The sequence below is a fragment of the Abrus precatorius genome, unplaced genomic scaffold (genome assembly GCF_003935025.1).
Source record: "Abrus precatorius isolate BTA unplaced genomic scaffold, Abrus_2018 Scaffold7, whole genome shotgun sequence".
In the NCBI taxonomy this organism is placed as follows: Eukaryota; Viridiplantae; Streptophyta; class Magnoliopsida; order Fabales; family Fabaceae; genus Abrus; species Abrus precatorius.
The window spans coordinates 13,493,720-13,514,530 of NW_020874417.1; the positions used below are offsets into that span (position 1 = coordinate 13,493,720).

A 20,811-nucleotide genomic window follows, 5' to 3' on the forward strand; every position below is an offset into this window, starting at 1 on the left:
AATGAGCTACATAATTGAAAGAATTTAAATCTATTGTTCCATATGGATATGACACTCACTCATCACTTTATTGCAAGTTGGTTCCAGTATTCACACTAGAATTCCAACAAACTACTAGTCCCCTAATTGTATAGTAGCTAATTGAAATTATTTCTTACCATGTTAACTTTCTAAAGAGCTATCTTGAGCTCAATTTGGATGTCGTATCACTCAGTTACGTCTAACTTGGAAAAGGAATTTGAAGTTCTTGAGGCCTAGACATTGTTGATGGTGCTTCTTTCTTTTCTTGTTCTATTTCTGCGACATCAACATGGCTGTGCATATAAGGGAGCACGAGCGTGCATACAGCGGTATTCTATGACTTTGACACGTTTTCAGGCAATGTCTTCATGTTTCTCAATGTAATTGCCTTGGCATGTTCTTTGGGGTTAGGCTCAGGTTGGGAGGGCAACGTTCCTAACACTCTTTGAGTCAACAAATTTATAAGTTGTTTCAATTTTGATTTTATCTCAAATGTATCAAAGCTTATTTCTAAAAACTTCTTGTCAATTATTTAGGTTTGTTGCTTTATCTGAAGACTTTGTTGTTTCATCTAGGACTTTAGCTTTGAAATTCTCTGCTCCAATTGAAAGGTTGAGGGCTTTCTCCTTTCTATCCTTACCCCTTGAGGTTTTTTAATTTTGACCTTCTTGGCTATTCTCCCATTAGTTTGTGGGTTTGCTACACCATCCAGAATTGTAAATGTTACCCAAGAAATTAGCCTCCTCAGTATCTCGAGGTTTTGTTGATGGATCTTGTGTCCTTGGAAAGAATTTCATTTGCTTTGACAGAGTTTCTAACTTATTTGTTATTGAGTCGCTACTTTTTGCTTTGTAGATTGGAGCAGCTTCCTTCTTTTTGCTTTTGTGATGGTTTGTATACCATTAGAAATTACTAGATGTTATTTTTTCTAACAATGTATGGACTGCAGTTGGCCCCTTGCATAGGAAAGATTCTCCAACAGCTGCATCAATTGTAGCTCTATTAGAAGATGAGAGTCCAGCATGAAAAATCGGTATTTGCTTCCACATAGGGAAACCATGATGTGGACATCTCCTTAGAAATTCTCTAAAGCGCTTTCACCTCTCAAATAGAGATTCAGACTCATGTTGAAAATTAGAGCTATCTATCATCAGCTTCGCAGAGAGTAATTGTGAGAAATATTTGGCTAAGAATTGTTGTGTCAGGTCATCCCACGTTGTAATTAAATTAGATTGAAGTGTAGAGAACCATGCGTTCACCCTTTCCGTGACAGAGAATGGAAAGAGGCGAAGCCTTATAGCATCTTTGGTGACACCATTATATTTGATGGTATCAGTGAGTTGGAGAAACTTTTTCAGATGAAGGTAGGGTCTTCCTCAGGTTGTCCTAAAAATAGTGTGGAGTTCTAGACTAGATTGATCAAGGCTGGTTTTAATTCAAAACTATTAGCCTCTATGTCAAGTGCTACAATGCTCCTAGCATCACCATCAGTAGTGGATGTCATGTACTCTAAGATTAGTCATTCTTCTGCCATCTTTTCATTTACTCTACACTCCTTCCTTAGCCTATGTGCGGTCTTCTCGATTTTTGGATCAAAAGCGAGTTTTGCAATAGGTTTAGAATGAGTGAGCATAAAACAAAATAAAAATAAAAATGTTTAAATAATCTAAATACTCGATTTTCTTTGATATTGAAAACTAATCCCCGGCAACAGCACCAAAAACTTGTTTGTAGCCAAGTGTACCTATCAAAAAGTAATAAAGAGTTTTCGAATTAAGAGTTCCCAAGTTATCGTCCGACAGAGATTATTTTCAAGTACCAAAAATAACTTAATTTGATTGTTTAAACGTAATGGGATTGTAACGAATCAAAAACAGAGCTTAATTTTAACAATAAATTAAAAGAATAGTAATACAATGTATGAGAGATATCAGATGAGATAAGCCTAGAACTTATGGGTTTCCTACTACACTTCTTTTGTATTCTAATTAATTTAATCATGATATTGGTATCCAAATATTTTCCAACCACTCATAATAAGTTCTATTAACACCAAATGATCATGTAAGGTAATTGGTCGAGAAAATATGAAGATCCTATGAGTTTGTTAATTCAATAACGGCTGAAAGGGAGGAATTATGTATGATTAACCTAGCTCCTTATCTCGTTTTATCCTATAGTTTCGTTAATTACATGTGGTATGATCGCCTATAATGCAGCTAATTATGGAGTGTTAAAGGTAATCAAATCTTAACATACACAATATAATCCAATAGAATAAAAACTAAACATTAAAGGAAAACTAATACCAACATTAAAGTAAAAATCACACAAAGTTTGCAGTAGGATCCGTCATAGCCCTAGCTATGAGTTTAGTTACTCATAACAAAATAAACTACGAAGAACGTAATAAATAAACTCATAACCACAAAGAAAAACTCAAACAAAAGAAACCCAGAAAGGTAAAAGATGAAGAGAGTTCTCGTTCTTCGAAGGGCGCTCAATCATTTGCTTAGATTCCAAGAGAAAGCTCGTCGTCCTTTCCAATGATCTCCAATGACTCTCAAAGATGAGTTTGGTTAGAACTAAGAAGAGGAATAAGGTGTGTAGAGAAGTCGAAGTATCTCAAGTGTGGAGCATAAGGCCTCTTTATATAGATTGTGCCCTAAGTTTCCAGTCAGTTGAGCTCTATCTTTTCAAATCAGTTTTATCCATAATTAGAATCGCTCTAAATCTTCATATCTAAGTTTAAATTTTAAATTCAAAATTCAAACTCAACTTCACATAGCACTCCCAAGGACTAAAAATATCTAATTTTTATCCGGAATATTTCCATAATGCACTAATAATAACTTCCAGCTAAATTGCAATAATTAATAACATAATTAGTGTAAATATATATAAAATAGAGTTTAAGTGTATAAATATAAGTTATAAACTATATCAAAATACGAACTTATCAGCGAACATTTCTTACTCACCTTGACCTAAATACATGGAAGAAACCCATGAAAACCCAAGAAAATCGAGAAATCAGAGGATGCAGATGAGAAACCAAAACCCTAACCATTCAAACTCACCTCCAAGCGTTCTCTATACAAATCTAACCTTCAATCTTGCTCCCAAGCGGCTTGGAGGCAATTTAATCAGTGAAATAGGATTTGGGAGTGAGAGAATTGAAGAAATCTCAAAGGGAAAGTGAGAAATGAAACTTCTCCAAACCCTAACCCCTTTAAATCCTTTTCTAGTTTCGACACTCTCGCTACAATAAGATATTCTCGCTGCAACGACACTCCTTATCGCTACAGTGAAAATATCAGAGAAAATTACACCCTGGTTTCTGCATATTCTTGCTACAGCGAGACTAGCTATAGCAACAAGGCGACAATTTCACCCCTTTCTCCCAGTGTCTTCTCGCTACAGCAAGAACGACACAGTTTCATGCCTCATGCCTAGAACTCTCTCAGTACAGCGATAATCCTCTCGCTACAGCTAGAATGCCCTACAGCAGCATCCGCACTTAGCCTGTATAATACACACACACACACACACACACACATATATATATATATATATATATATATATCATCCTCATGTCAATTAACACACCTCATAGGGCAAATTGACACACCAATATATATACTTTAATAATTAAACAATATTACAAAATTTGGGACGTTACATTGCACCGGCGATGACTCTCCACCCTCGTTTAGAAGCCTGCCAGGAGCCGCTCATTATTCGTGCCACAATGCATTGGCGATCACTCCCCACCCTCGCCTAGCGACTAGATATTACACTTGAGGGCTTAGATCTCCTCACTATTAGGTAATAGAAACTTTAGAAAAGAGAAATTAAAGAAATAAGAAGTTGAGTTGGAGAAATCCCAAAAACTCACCTAGATCCGCACTAAATAGAGGTTCCTACTTGGATCGGGAAGAAGTATCGCCTTGAGAAAGTTTTCTCTAAGGGAAGAAGGTGAGAGAATAGAGAGAAAATGAGAATAGAAGGTTGTCTGGTGAGAAATGAATGTTTTTCTACGTTGGGGATCCTTAAATACCTCTCCAGGTCCCCGCGCTTTTGCTTAAGCGAGCCCTACTCTCACTTGGACAAAAAAACCAAATATTGAAACTACCTAATTTTCTACTATTCTCGCATGAGCAAGAGACATCTCGCTTGAGTAAGAAGCATTCTCGCCTGAGTGAGATTAAGTATAGAAAGCTACCTATTTTTCCTGTGACTCCTTACCTACACAAGCTGCTCTTACCTGAGCGAAGTCGCTTCTCACCTAAGCAAGATCCCTTTTTTTCCTGGGTGAGAGGACAGCTAGGTAGGTCTTATCATGTCTCGCTTGAGCGAGATTAATCTTGGTTGAATGAGAATACTCCAAAATATCCAATTCAGCACAATTCAATCTTGCTTGAGCACACTTGCATCCAAAACTCGTGATTCTTCCAAGAATGAGGCAATACAAGTCCTGGCTATAATTCTTAGGTTATCATTCACATATCACACCTAATGGTTGATCTCAAATCCTCACAACTAACTATATCAAACATAGCAACCTCTCAACACTGCAAATACACAGCTCACACATACATAATCCAAGTCATTTCATAATGTTATTAACATACTACATCACATTCAACATACACCTAATGCTCGATTCTATTAAGTATCGTTCTTAGAAGTGGCTCACAACAGGACCTTTGAAAGCTTGATTGTGCATGTGAATTAGATTTACGATCCCTTAATATGTCTTATTAATTCTTTTTAGAAATGTAATAGGTTAGAGTACCTTTGTATTCTAATTTTATCTTTAATAAACATTAATAAATGTTAATGTTTAATTAAAAAAATAATACATATAGACTACTAACTAATATAATTTAATTTTGATGCACTTTCAATATAAAGATTTTCATATTGTTAACCAATTAGAATATATCTTAGATGTAATCAATATTTATATTATAAATAAGCTATCAAAAGTATTTGGTATAATTACTATCTTAATTAAGATTAACAGTGAATAATTTTACTGTAATGATTTCATTTTTATTTATTTTTTAAATTTTAAAAATAAAAATTATTATTTAAATTTCTTTATTATTTTATCTAAACTTTCATATTATTTATGAAAGTTTATGTTTATATTTATAAAATTTATGTTATTACTTTATATAAACTTTCAATTTTTTGCATAAAAATTTATGTTTACATTTATAAATTCATAATATTTAATGTATTACTTATTATACTCACTAAAAACTATAATAAGTAATATTCATAATATTAAATATTATTTATTTAATGTATTACTTAATGTTGGTATTCAATTTAATATAAATAAAAGAATAAATTAAAAAAATATCACCATCAATTTGGGGAAAAACATTTGTCATAAATGCTATTTTACTTTATATATATAAAAATGTATTGGTGGATAAGAGCAAAGCTTGACATATGGAATAGAAAATTTGAGAACTAAAACATGAGGCCTTCTCTATTAAAGGTGGGTTATTTGGATAATTTGAAAGGAGAGAGGAATAGCATTAGCATAGTTGTTTTGGGTGAGAAATCAAATTGCTTGCTTTATTAATTGGTGCTCTCAATGGAAGAGGGAAGGGTGGTGAGTGAGTACACTCAAGATGGCACTGTGGATCTCAAAGGGAAACCCATTCTCAAATCCAAAAGCGGTGGTTGGAAAGCTTGCTCTTTTCTTCTTGGTACCCTTTCTCTCTCTCTCTCTCTCTCCCATGGTTTCTCTTTCTCAAATCCCATTCTCAATTATTTGTTCTCTAATAATCTTTGTGAAAGAGAGGATTCATCAATCTTTGTATATATATATATATATATATAATCACGATAAGATCAATTCCTTTCATATGCCAAATTCTGTAAAATGATATTTTAAAAAAATAAAAATTTTAATCTACTAATTAATTTATAAAATTGTTTAATATTTCATTGTATCACCTTATTTAATTTTTGTAATATATAAGTAGACTTTTTATTATTAAATTATATATTTATAAATACTTAAATTATTTAAAACTTCGTATAAATAATTATTAAAATACTATAACATGACACGATTAAATATTTAATGAATAAAATTTAACATATTTAATAAGTTCTTAAAGGTATTATTTTATAAACATTAATTAATAATATTTCATTTTTATATATTGTTTTCTGATGGCTGTAGTTCTGAATATTGCATAGGTATTAACCCATTTTGTTACAAGAGTAAAGCAAACTTGTTTATTAATTGAGCCTCGTTATTTTATCTTTTAAAATTGGTTTTTTTTTTTCTTTGGGTGTTCCTTATATTTAGTGTCACAAATTAGTCAACTCTTTGTCATTAATGTGTTTGGCGCTGAGTATTTATTTATAGTAAGGTTATCTAACTTTTGCACTTATTCACATATAATAAATAAATAAATTTTAACTCTTTTCTTTCAAAAAATAAGGTTTGACTAGAAGTCTAGAATATTGAAATAAGGGATTGAAATAAAATTTTAATTTTAACAAGAGAAAAATAAAAAAAAATTATAATATAATACTGTATTAAATTTGGTCAATAATAATAATTTTTCTTTTCCTTGAAAGATAACAAAGATATACAAGTGGGGGGGAAAAAAAGTCAAACATACACAAGTTTATTATATATATACATTCGTTCATGCAAAAATCATATTATAATATACTAGTACATTCAATAAAAGAAATCAAAATAAGGTTCATAGCATAATATTCATCGTAGTCTTATTTATGCATTTAATTACACATAGTAAAACTCAAAATCAAAAGAGAAAATATTTCTTAACTTGTATTATGCAAGAGTTAAATATATATTTATATGTAATTAATATATAATAAATATATTTAATAAAAGTAATATAAAACTAAAAGTGTATTTTATATTAAATATTATTTTATGTGCAATATATTTTTAGTGATATTAATATTTTTATGGAACCTATATATTAATGTTTATACGTAAAGATTTTATTTTCATGATTATTAATTTATTTTACGTGTAAGCTTTTCATTACTTATGACACAAATTTATGCTAATAAATTTTGTAAGAATTTTATTTTAATGAAATATAAATAGTTATATTAGTAATTAAGTATTAATATATTTTTAATTATGATCCAATATAGGTAAAGTTTTAAGAAATTTTTATAAAAAAAAAAAGTATAAAAATAAATATATTTTTGATAAATTAGATATAATTTATATTTTTTTACGTTTTTAATAATATTTCTTATTAACTTTTCTAAATTTTGCAAAAATAAGTTATTTTTAACTTAAGAGAAAATTTTATTTATTTTTATATTAATTTTATAAAAAATTCTTTAAAATTTACTCAAACTAAACGAAATTTCACATTTATGATATTTATATATTTTTTCCTGAATTAAATGTGCTCGATATAAATTTTTATATTGAGCGCATTTATATCACAAATGCTTTGGTGATTTCTAACTTTATAATGCAGTTATTAATATATTATAATTTTAATTTATATTGAAAGGTCCGCTTTACGTGTGCTTTGATTAAATGTTTGTATTGCTATATTATATAAATATTAATATTAATGTCTAAAATATTAATATAATGTTATGTAAAGTTTTTATGCATGCGTAGTATAAATATTTTCTCTTCTAAAATTCAGTTAAAGAATTCATAATTTATTTAAATTTCTATATATAAATTTTAAAAACTTGTAAAGTTTAAAAATTATGATTAATTTTTAATATTATTTTTTCCTAATTTCTAATTTAAATAAAGGAAAATTTTCAGTTTCCAACAAAAATATTTGGATTTTTTAAAATATAAAAAAAAAATTCTAAGTTTTCACATATTTTATGAATCGTACTTGTAATAAAATAGTGATTATATATGAATGTAAAGTGATCACATCTCTCATTTAGATGACAATACCATTTATTAATATGGTTAACTTTATAAAAATTTTGGTCAATATATATAAAAATATCTACATCTTTTTAAAAACTTATGAATCTAAATATTATAAAATAAACATTTTATAATGAATAAATAATAAAGGAAAAAGGGTTAATAAATTTTATTTGAATGAATAGTAAATTGGGTGAATAAAATAATAAAAAAGAGGAAAAAATATAATTTAACTTTAATGAATAATGATTCTTGAAGTTTTCCTTTACAAATAATAGATTTCTCACAAGGTTGTGAATATGTACTTGATTGGATTGAATAAATTCATGGCATGCATATTTCATGCAGTATATGAGGTATTTGATAGAATGAATTATTATGGGATTTCATCAAATTTGGTGCTGTATCTTACAAAGAAGCTTCACCAAGGCACTGTGACTTCTTCTGACAATGTCAACAACTGGGGTGGCACCATTTGGATTGCTCCCATATTAGGTGCTTATGTTGCTGATGCTCACCTTGGCCGCTATTGGACTTTTGTCATTGCTTCTTTTATCTATCTATTGGTATGTCTTTCTACACATTTCAATTCTCCCATTGTGATTGTAGTTTGTTTCTTGTCACATTGGTAAGGATATGGTTATCATATCAATTAAGACTATTTACATTAATAGAATATTACAACTATTTTTTTAAAAAAAATTATTTATTTATTATAATAAATAAATTTTTAGGAGTCCAATAATCTTGAATTGTGTATTGTTAGGGATGAGTTGTGATGTTAAGTTGTTAATCCTTTTAGATTGGTTGAAAAGTTTACGAGTACACTGGCATTGGCAGGGTATGTGTCTGCTTACACTGTCAGTTTCTCTTCCAAGCCTAAAGCCACCAGAGTGCCATGAAACGGATGTGACAAAATGCAAGAAAGCCTCCACACTGCAGCTAGCTGTGTTCTATGGTGCACTCTACATCTTAGCAGTGGGAACCGGTGGAACCAAGCCCAACATTTCCACCATTGGTGCTGACCAGTTTGATGATTTTGACCCCAAGGAGAAGGCACATAAGCTTTCATTCTTCAACTGGTGGTTTTCCAGCATCTTCATAGGGACCATATTTTCATTCACAGTACTAGTTTATATACAAGATAATGTGAGTTGGAGCCTTGGTTATGGAATTCCAACTATTGGCCTAGCAATATCAATCATCATATTCCTGGCAGGCACACCCCTCTATAGACACAAATTGGTCTCAGGGAGTCCCTTCACTAGAATGGCCAAGGTCATAGTGGCTGCTTTAAGGAAAAGGAAGGTAACTATTCCTAAGGACCCTACAGAACTATATGAGGTTGATCTTGAAGAGCATACAAATAAAAGGAAATTCAGGATTAACTCCACTCCCACATTGAGGTACTAATTCTATTCTAGCCTATTTTCTCATCCATTTGATGTGTGATTTTACAATGAAATGATGTTTGATACAAAATACATATGCAGGTTCCTCAACAAGGCTTGTGTCAAAACTGGTTCAAGTACTAGTGAATGGATGTTATGCTCAGTTACTCAAGTGGAGGAAACTAAACAAATCCTACGGATGATCCCCATCTGGGTTGCTACATTTATTCCGAGTACAATGCTTGCTCAGATAAATACCCTTTTTGTAAAACAAGGAGTTACTCTTGATAGACGCATTGGCAGCTTCAATATTCCCCCAGCAAGTTTAATTGCATTTACAGCTTTGACCATGCTTATCTGTGTTATACTCTATGACCGTCTCTTTGTCAAGATTATGCAGAGATTGACTAACAATCCAAGAGGGATCACACTTCTTCAAAGAATGAGCTTGGGATTCATTACTCATCTTGTGATTATGATAGTGGCATTTTTTACTGAAAGATATAGACTTAAAGTGGCCAAAGAACATGGGGTAGTTGAAAATGGAGGACAAGTTCCTTTGACCATATTCATCTTGCTTCCTCAATTTGTGCTTATGGGAATAGGCGAAGCCTTCTTAGAGGTTGCCAAAATTGAGTTTTTCTATGATCAAGCCCCAGAAAGCATGAAGAGCCTTGGCACTTCATATTCCATGACTACAGTAGGGATTGGGAGTTTCATCAGCACTTTTCTTCTCTCCACAGTTTCACACATCACTGAGAAACATGGTCACAAAGGGTGGATTTTGAACAACCTCAATGCTTCTCATCTTGACTACTACTACGCATTTTTGGCTGTACTAAACTCTCTGAACTTCATCTTCTTCATGATTGCTACAAAGTACTTCGTGTATAGGGCTGAAATTTCAGATTCCATGAATGTTCTTGCGGAAGAACTGAAGAAGACAGCCAATGTGTCAAATCAAACGAATCTAAGGGACTAATTGAATAGAAATTGGTAAGTGAATGAAGATATAATAGCTATGTATCATAACTGATATAAAACTGTGGGATTGGTTGTGGGCTTTTAACCCATGTTGACAGATCTAGCGATCATTTTACTTTGCCCTATCACTCCTTGAGAAATGTTAACATTCGTATTGACAGGAGAATAAAATTGTATAAAGAAATATATCTTAATGAATTTGTGTATGAAATTTTTTATCATGAAATCTGGGGTAAAATTTTATCATCCCCCATCTGCTCCATGCAAGGAAAAACAATTTAAATCAGTGATGAAAGTGGCTTTAGATCTTAGTAGGAACTAAATTTTCGAGCCAACGATGACTTGAGCATCACCAAGTGTTTGTGTTTGATTCCTTGACTGAATCTGAATCCCAGTTAGGCCTCCTTTGTAACAACACCCTGGTCTACGGGGAAAGAGAGAAGCAAAACCTTGTTTAATGCACCTGAATATTCGAAGATAATTTGTAATGTTTCATTCAAAATAGTTGGCTAAATTGCACTTTTGATCTTCCAACTACTGTGTTTGATCAATTTTAGTCCTCGTATTTTTTTAATTTAGCAAATTTCATCTTCTTTTAGGTTAGGATCTAATTTTGACGGAACTGTCTCTATCCGTAGTTGGATAGATTCCGCTGTTACTATCAGAGCTCTACTTCCTTCTCTCTTTCTTGCGGTACTTTGTCAGTCTTCTTTTCCTTTCTCCAAAAGCTGGATTCCGTCATTGACATACGGTCTTCTTCCTCGTTCTCCCTCATTCTCCCTCACCAGAACTCTACTATGCCTTCTTCTTCCTCCTCTCTCACTCACCGGATCCAATGGCAGATGTTTGACTCATCTTCCAAAGCGTTCGTTTTGTTGCAAATGCTCTGGCCGCCGAGAGTGTGCGCCTCATCATCCACAAAACACGTTTAATTCTCACGTGGGCACTCCTCAAATTTCACAGACTCGAAGAAGCAGAACAATTCATGAACACCCACATGCACATCACCGAATCTTCCATGTGAGATTCTCTCATCTAAGGTCTCCGTGTGACCATGGTGTGTTACCCTCTCCGAAAGCGCACTCAAGGGACCATGGTGTGTTACGCTCTTCCTTCACTTTCTGTTCCATTGTTCACAAATTGAGGTGTTGGAGTTGATAGCTGAGGATGGTGTTAAGTACCCTTTTGATGATTTTGTGTAGTTTTACGATTTCTGGGTTTTGCAGGATTGAAAAACCGAAACTTTCTTTGGGGTTCTTCCAGAATGCTAATGTTTCTGGCTTGTTGAGGCCCAATGTAGTGACTTGCACGGCTCTTGTGGATGCTCTTTGTAAATTGTGAAGGGTTGATGGTGAAGTGTGTGATTTGGTTCAATGGATGGAGAAGGGTTGGGTTTGGATGTTGTTTTGTATTGTGCTTGGGCTTATGGCTATGTTGAAGAGAAGGTTCTGGTGGAGCTTTGCAGGAGAATGAGAGAAATGATAGACAAGGGTATTGATCATGATGTTGAGTTATGGCATACTATAGATGGGTTTTCCAAGTTAGGTGATGTGGAAAAGTTTACTTTCTGCGGTAGGAAAAGCTCTTAAACTTAGTCATGGAGGAGTGGGGGCAATAAAGAAAGAGTAGAGGAGGGAGGTAACCGAAGAGGGAATGTATGGGCAGCAATGCAGAAACTCGGCCACCAACGGTAAACTCCGGCCAAAGAGATAAGAGGAAGAGGAAAATCATACAGTCCTCGTTAGGGACAAAATTTGTTAAATAAAGAAAATATAGAAATTAAAATCTGCACAATTTTAATTGAGAGACTACAATTGAACAAACACTGAAATAAAAATGTAATTGAGTAGTTCTTCACTCTAAATACCCATACCTTGAATCAAATCAATACAAACAATTTCACATTATAGCTTATCAAAAGTTATCTTTGCTTTACAATCTTGACGTTTAAAGTGACATTTTTGCTTGTTTTCGGTTGACAGCATCAAAGGCCGAGACAGCCAAATTAGGAATAGGAAAAAAAAAATGTTGCCACACAATAATCATGGGCGGTCAATAATATTTTACGAGAAAAAAACAAGATAAGAAGAATTTTGGCTGCTACTGAAATATAGAATAGCAAGAATGCAAGATCTTGGTGAGGTATTCAGGATAAAACCTACATTAGATGAAGTATTCAGGGAAGGGGCGGGAGAAACTAATGAAATTGGAAGTACACTAACAGAAACTTCTTGGAAGGCAAACTTGCTTGGTGCCAGGATACTAACTCCAGCTGAAAATTATGAAGGTTCTATCATTTATTCATGAAAATGTTTTAGCGCATGCATGGTTCAACAACAGACTTCATATAAGCAAGTTGAGGCTGGTTGTCGAACAGTGACATTCAAAAAAGTTGATCCAAATGAATCATATAATCATAGATCATAGTATCCCTCATCATTCATTGACAACAACTAGGGAATTGTTTTTCAAAATTAAGAACAGTATACAGATATTATTAACAAATTGCAAGAAAATGTGCCAAATAACAAGCAGGTACACAGTTTAAACTCGCCCAAATGGCTTCTCAGGTATGGTCCAGCCATAGTTGCTACAGCATAAAGTAAATAAGAGTAGCGATAAAGCTACAGCAACCTGTGTCTCCATCTTACAAAATGACTGGCACTGTCTTATTGTGATTCTCGCTATCCACCAGTTCCGTCACACCCCTACAATAATACAGTTCAAATGTAAAGAACGATCAGACGTTATACAATCAAACACCTTCCATTGCAAAGATGAAAATTTTCTGCCTTGTTAAACATGTTGACGTTGATATTTGAGTTTCATATTGTAGGGGTGTGACGTTGATATTTGAGTTTCATATATGTATAGTTTCATGTTGACGTTGATAGATGAAACCAGTCTAACCAAATGCCAATTGCAAATATGCTAATATTTTGAAAAATAATGAATGAACCTAGCATTATTTTCAGGTTAAATTTTCTGGTCAATAAGCTTCTCAATCTCGCATATAAAAAGACTGCACAACATAAATAGTAGTATCAATCTTGGTTAGTGACCAATGCCAAAAAATGCTAGTAGACTAGCACATTGCGAGATTACCACTATTTAGATATTTTACATCCAAATTAAATAATTTATACTATACATATAAATGCTTCTAAAATATACTCCAAATTCATGACATATTCATAATTAATAAAATGTCATAGGTTTTAAGCAAAACATACAAGTAAATAACAATAAAAGTTGTAAAAACAAAATGATGTTGCTACTTGCAGTGTGGGTGTTGCACAACAGATAGAACCATGGGAAACTATATCCTATTATGGGTTTTTAAATTCTGAAAAGGGAGAAGGAAATATCAATGTTGCCCAAAAAAATCCCCAAAACAATGCTTTTTTCAGAGCAAAAATGATTTTTTTTAAGTTTTACTTCAGCACTGCTATGACTGATATTTTGGCCACTATTTGAAAATGCTTCACTCGGCTATAGCCTGCTATCGCTAATTGTGAATAGTAACAAAGAGCTTAGAAAAGGCACCTATAATGAACTCAAGTATAGGGAAAAAAAAAAATGAAATCATAATGGTATTAGGCTCCTCTTAATGTGAGAAAATGCATAAAGTGAAAAAGGGTGTGCCAACCCTTGTTATAAAGTCGGTTGAGTTTACAAAGTTTTTTTAATTCAAGTCAAGGAGATATACACCCTTACCTCCTCAATTTACACATTTCCTATGTTATATGAGGCAAATCCATCATAATGTACTATATATGCTATCCTCAAATAACTTCTGATATCAGAATTCATATTCCTACTAAAGAATATGACAAACATAATTCTTTTAGCAACATATTTCAATGAGAAGTGAGAACTGAATGTTGCACAAATCAAAGCTAAGAAAAACAAATATCCAACCTAAATATCAAAAATAGACCCACATGCAAGTAGTAAGAAATCCAAGCCTCTAAATAAAGGAAATTTGTCATCAATTCCAAATGAGTTCATTAGAATTTCATGTTATAATAAGCAATAATCATAAAAATAGTCCATAAAAAAAGGGAAAATTACAAAGTCCTCTTTGGAGAGATGAAACGTATTATACTTTAGTCCATTTTAGTGTAAACAAGCCACTTAGCCATGGTAAGCAACTACAAATGAGCCTCCCAACAACAATTTCACTGTCTCTACAACTTTCAACGTCACTCTCAACTAGTTTTTAACATCATATTAATTATTTCAGGACTTTTAGAAGATGAGATGAAGTTTTAAACGTTCCTCTGTTAATGGCTTTGAAACTACACAAAATTTTCCTTTCATCTTCTAAAGTCCCAAAGTTGACAGTAGTGATTCTAAACTTGTCAATAATGTGGATAATCACAGAAACAGAAAAAAAAATCCATAATCTTTCTCATATTAAAATGAAGTGTAGTGCATACTAGTCTCTCACGGATAGGGAGTGCAATTTACCCAAAAAAAGTTTCAGGTACAACTCTCAAAATCACAATTCGAATTCACCAATTACAATTAACAATTAACACACTAAAGCATATGATTAAAAAAGTTTCAGGCACAACTTTCCACTTTTTCTGACAAATCTTTGATTTTATCAAATTATTTTACCCATAAGAAATGTATTCATTAGTCAGACACCAACTTTCTCTAAGCTATTTAATTTAACAAGCAGCATCCATAAAAGTGGTTTCAACTATACCTAAATATTCAGCAATCAGCATCAATCACTTTGTTTGAATAACATACTACCAAAGTTTAACACTCTGAAACCTGGTTATGTAGTTTCATACTACCTCTGAAATTTAAGTTTTCCAAACATGTCTCTCTCATAACTCTTTAAATGTCTAATATATTCGTGTCCAACATTTTATTCATCTACTTCACTTATGTTTACTGACTGTTTTCAAGCCTGATCAGATGTAAAATCAGGCAGGTCCAATAAAAATTCTTTAAATGATTAAAAAGTAAAATGAGAGTACATATTTCGAGAAACAACCTTAGTATAAGCCTAACCAGTGGCCTGCAGCAACTCCCTTTCCGCATGCTCTCTAATTCTTCTCTCAAGCTCAGGCCTGAAATGCCTGATAAGACCCTGCACTGGCCATGCGGCAGCATCACCCAAGGCACAAATTGTATGCCCTTCAATTTGCTTAGTCAACTCCTGAAGCATATCAATTTCTTCTAGCTTGGCATTCCCAACTTTTAATCTTTCCATGACCATCCAAAGCCATCCCGTTCCCTCCCTGCATGGAGTGCACTGCCCACAGCTTTCATGCTTGTAAAAGTAGGAGAGCCTTGCAATAGCATCCACAACATCAGTTGATTTATCCATCACAATTACAGCTGCAGTCCCCAACCCTGACTGGACAGCCTTTAATGCATCATAATCCATCATAACATCATCACATATATGCTTTGGAAGCAGAGGAACAGATGATCCTCCTGGAATCACTGCAAGTAAATTATCCCATCCTCCTCTAACACCTCCACAGTGCCTCTCTATCAACTCCTTCAGTGGTATACTCATTTCCTCCTCAACAGTGCAAGGCTTGTTCACATGCCCAGACACACAAAACAACTTTGTCCCGGAATTGTTCTTCCTACCAAAACTGGCAAACCATTCAGGCCCACGCCTTAGAATGGTTGGAGAGACAGCCACAGTTTCCACATTTGTTACAGTGGTAGGACAGCCATACAGCCCTGCATTGGCAGGGAAAGGTGGCTTTAGTCTCGGTTTACCTTGTTTCCCTTCAAGGCTCTCCAAGAGGGCTGTTTCCTCTCCACAAATATAAGCTCCAGCACCATAGTGGATATGAACATCAAAATCATAGCCTGAGCCACAAGCATTCTTACCCAATAAACCAGCTGCATAAGCCTCTTGCCTAGCCTTTTCAAGATTCTTACGTTCATTCACATATTCACCCCTGATGTAGATGTAAGCAGCACTAGCCCTCATTCCCACTCCAGCAATCAAGCAACCTTCTAACAATTTATGCGGGTCATGCCGCATAATTTCCCTGTCTTTGCACGTTCCAGGTTCACTTTCATCAGCATTAACAACAAGATAAGAAGGGCGGCCGTCAGATACTTTTGGCATGAAAGACCATTTAAGGCCAGAAGGAAAACCAGCACCCCCACGCCCACGAAGGCCAGACTTCTTCATTTCATTCACAATCCAATCAGCACCCTTGAGTACCAAATCTTTAGTCCGATACCAATCACCACGCTTCATGGCACCTTTCAGAAAAGGATCATGCAGGCCATATAAGTTAGTAAATATCCTGTCCTCATCCTTAAGACCACCAAAATGGGTTTTCTCAGGAGGAGGAGGGGGTGGTGGAGGCTGTGGTGTACTAGCAGTTGAAGCACCTTGAGTGCTAAACAATCTCAAACCAAGGCCCCACTTCTCACTATGATGATGAACCAAGGCTGCCCTCCTTAAAGAAAGAATGCCCCTCATGGTTGCCTTACCTAGAAACAGCAATTCCAAGTTTTAGAATAAAAAATTTTGGTTTAATCAAATTGTCCATAACTAGATATCATCAAATAAAATCGGCAATTAACTTTGGCACTAACGATTAACACAGAAGTATATGAATCAAAACTCAAAATCACGATTCCAAATTACCAATTACAATTAACCGTAATCGAACCCTATTCAAATGCAATCAAATATAAACAAAACAAAAAACCACACACACACACACACAAAAAAAATCAATTTAGTGTTCATCACAATGTCCACACAATAATTTCATCCATAAAAAAAATAGCGTTTCGGAAAATTGTAGAAAACCCTATAAAAACTAAGATGCGTGATTGGTCTCACGCATCTGCAAATCTGGGAAAAAAGAAATGGCGGGTGAGATTGCATTGCACGCGAATCGTAACCCAGAGTGTGTTCGGAGGTAAAATTGAAGTAAAAGTAAATTAGGGCACAGATTTGAGGAGGTATGATAAGGATGGATTTAGAAGAAGAGAAAAGAGGGAAACGGAAAAGAACGTACCAGTGGCGACGCAATTGATCAGTGGGATCTGGTGAGTGTTGAAAATGGATCACCTTCTCCTGCTGCTTCTGTTGTGGGTGTGCTTATTGAGCTGAGCTTCTTCTTCTTCTTCTTTTTTTCTTAATTCTCAATTTATTTTTTTGGTACAAACAATTTGGGTTACACTACGGGCTTTTGTGTAGCCACGTTGCATTTTAGGAAAAGAGAATTTATGGTTGAAACTACATCGAGCACTAGTTGTGACGAAAACGAAATTCTGCCCTAACTTTCTTTCTTCTGTATGGAATTAGACAAAATTCAAAAGATAAAATTATGATTTCCTTATAAAACATTTATATTACTAATGAAAAATTAATAATTTAATTTTACTAGACATTTTTTTACTCTTATATCCTATCACATTCTCATTTATTAATTTTTTAAATTAATGATTATAAATAGATTTTTAACGCGATACACTATATACTCTAAGTGTGTCTGAAAATATTTTTAAAAAATTATAAATATAAATTAAATGTAAAAATTCACTATTAATGATATTTTAGTAAATTTGAATCCATATGTGAATATTTCATTATTTTTTCTTATCATTACATGTGTTTAGTATAAGTATATATATTATGTGAATATTCTTTGACATACGTCTTTTTGATAAGGAAAATATTTTAGTAAATTTATTTATTATATGTTATATTTTGTTAATTTATTTTATTTATTTTACTTAAGTTATTTGTGGTGATTGATGATTGAAATATTTCATAATAAATGATAGGAAGATTAGAAAAAAATACTTATTATATTTTTATTATAATTTACACTCATAATAGAATTTTGATGGTTTATCTTTTTTAAAAAATTATTTATAAAAAAATATATACTTATAATACATATTGTTTCATGTGTCTTATCTTTGTGAAAGTTAAGTAACATACTATTAGTTTATAAGAATTCTTACAAGTATTTTTTTTCTTCTCTAAAAATGAGTGATTAACCTAAATTCATGCACTTTTACAATCCCAATTCCCATAAGCATCTACTTATGTTACTTTGTTTTAAATTTAAATCCAATTCAAGTAATTTAAGTGTATGAAAAATGTATCCCTTATTCCTGCATATAAAGTGGTCATGTTCATCTTCGTTCTTATTTTTGCTTATTATCCCAACATGGCTATTTCCTTTCTTTTGCCCTCCTTCCTCACTTCACCTTCACTTAGAGCATGTGGAATACATAACATCTTTGTTTTTATATTTATTATTATAGCATTGAATGTTGGTTGTAATTATGAAGTTATTTGAATTTTAGAGAGTTTAAATTATGTAAGTTGTAGGATGTAACGAGATATCTCTCGCTGTGGCGAGAAAAAGCGTCCAGAATCAGGCTCTCTGATACTCTCTCACTAATGTTCTTGCTGTAGCGAGGAGCTCTCGCTGTAACTAGAATGACAAACAGCAAAGTAAAATTTTGTCTGATTTTTCACTACAGCGAGAGAAAGGTGATGAACAAAAGATTGTCGCGAATCCTCGTCAAAATATAAACAAAAATTAATGTAATACTAGGGTGCTAACCTAAGTCATCCTTTTTTGAATCATTGAGTATGTGACTAAATATCAAACATTTGGTGTGCAGTGTATTTAGAAAACAAGTAAAAAGGGAGAGTTTTGTGATTTCAAGTTCAATACAAAAAGCATGCAAGAATTCGTATATGCTTTCAATTATCTGTGTGTCTATTTTATTGATTGTTGAATCCATATATATACATGGCTGAATTATTCTAAATACAGAAAGGAGGGAAAAACATATAAACAATAGCTACCTAAAATAAGAAAGGAAAACTAGCTGCATATTTGTCCTAACAAATCTACTCAATCATTAATTAGAATAATCCTTGATTATAGCTTTGATATGATTGGATTTGCGCCTGATATGGAGAGGATTCCGTATTACCCCCCTCAAGTTGGAGTGGGTAAGTTGTGAACACCCAGCTTGGCTAGAAGGGAGTTAAACTATTTACATCCAAGGGATTTAGTAAAGATATCTGCCAGCTGAGTATGAGTGGGAACATAAGTGGTAAGAATAAGATTCTGAAGGAGAGCATCTCGAACCAGGTGGCAGTCGACTTTGATGTGCTTAGTTCGTTCATGAAATACCGAGTTTTTGGCAATGTGGAGCGCTACCTGGCTGTCACATGAGAGGCGCACAGGCTGTTTCAAAGGAATGTCAACGTCAGAGAGAAGTGGTTTTAACCATTGAATTTCACAAGTGGTTTAGCCATGGAACGATATTCCGCCTCAGCCAAGGAGCGAGACACAGTATGTTGTTTCTTTGTCTTCCACGATATCGATGAGTTGCCAAGATAGATAAACCAACCCGTGATGGATCTGCGAGTAAGGGGGCAGCTTGCCCAATCGGAGTCACACCAACTATGGAGTATGAGGCAATTATCCCTTCTTAACATAATACCTTGGCTAGGTTTCCCTTTCAAGTAGCGAACAACTCAGATAGCTGTCTGCAAGTGTTCTTCTCTCGGTTGCTGCATAAATTGTGACAGAACGTGTACATTGTATGATAGCTCTGGCCGAGTAAAACACAAGTATATCAACCTCCCCACAAGTCGGCAATACTGACTAGGATCAGACAACAGTGGACCGTCTGCCAGAGCTAGTTGATGATTCTCTTTTAGAGGTGTTGAGGCTGGCCTTGATCCTAGAAGCCCAGTTTCCATGATAATGTCCAAAGCATATTTATGTTGGTTAAGAAACAGTCTAGTGGGAGATCGAGCCACCTCCACTCCTAAGAAGTACGTGAGTTTTCCCAAATCTTTCATATGAAAGCATGTGTAAAGATAGTCTTTGAATTATTGAGTAGCGGAAGCATTATTACTACCAATAATGAGATCGTCAACATACACACAAACAACAAGCTGTTTGTGTTGGTGACTGAGCACGAACATGGAATGATTTGAGGTAGATTGCCGAAAGCCATATTGAAGAAGGGCAGTTGAGAGTTTGGCAAACCAGCAATGTGGAGCTTGGCGCAATCCATAAAGTGATTTTATTAGTTTGCACACCATTCCTTGGTGTTGAACAGCGAAACCAGGGGATAATTTCATGTATACTTCCTCGGCAAGATCACCGTGTAAGAATGCATTGTGAATGTCCATTTGGTGGAGATCCTAGTCTTTGGCAACAGCCACTGCTAACACTATGTGAATGGTAGCCATTTTCGCCACTGGTGCAAATGTTTCATTGAAATACATTCCCTCTACTTAATGATTTTCAAGCACAACTAAGCGAGCTTTGAATCGTTCAATGCTCTCATCCGAGTTGTACTTAATTCGATAAATCCACTTGCATCCCAATGCTTTCTTTTCGGGAGGCAAGATGGTGACATCCCATGTCCTATTGTCTTGCAGAGTCTAAATTTTGTTTGCCATAGCTGCTCGCCATCGAGAGTCCA

The 20,811-nt window shown here is 33.8% G+C and overlaps 2 protein-coding genes across 5 annotated transcripts; one reads left to right on the forward strand and one right to left on the reverse strand.

The window, feature by feature from the left end:
- Window positions 1-5,635: 5,635 nt before the first annotated feature.
- LOC113873413 (protein NRT1/ PTR FAMILY 5.2-like) lies at window positions 5,636-10,327 on the forward strand. The gene is made up of 4 exons (XM_027511520.1): window positions 5,636-5,750; window positions 8,303-8,520; window positions 8,795-9,360; window positions 9,448-10,327. The coding sequence occupies exons 1-4, from the start codon at window positions 5,636-5,638 to the stop codon at window positions 10,325-10,327; spliced, it is 1,779 nt and encodes a 592-aa protein (XP_027367321.1).
- A 2,273-nt stretch (window positions 10,328-12,600) lies between these two features.
- Window positions 12,601-17,538, reverse strand: LOC113872396 (NADH dehydrogenase [ubiquinone] flavoprotein 1, mitochondrial). 4 transcript variants are annotated; one of them, XR_003505870.1, is made up of 5 exons: window positions 17,355-17,493; window positions 15,344-16,818; window positions 15,196-15,256; window positions 15,047-15,095; window positions 12,792-13,037 (listed from the first exon to the last, which is right to left on the reverse strand). XR_003505870.1 is itself a non-coding variant. In XM_027509923.1 (3 exons), exon 2 carries the CDS (start codon window positions 16,805-16,807, stop codon window positions 15,356-15,358), a length of 1,452 nt encoding a protein of 483 aa, XP_027365724.1. In that variant the 5' UTR covers window positions 16,808-16,818; window positions 17,355-17,538; the 3' UTR covers window positions 12,601-13,037; window positions 15,344-15,355. The 4 variants fall into 4 exon arrangements, 3 of the variants coding, with proteins under 3 accessions (XP_027365724.1, XP_027365725.1, XP_027365726.1); XM_027509923.1 differs by lacking the exons at window positions 15,047-15,095; window positions 15,196-15,256 and having other exon boundaries at window positions 12,601-13,037; window positions 17,355-17,538; XM_027509924.1 differs by lacking the exons at window positions 15,047-15,095; window positions 15,196-15,256 and having other exon boundaries at window positions 12,727-13,351.
- Window positions 17,539-20,811: the final 3,273 nt, after the last annotated feature.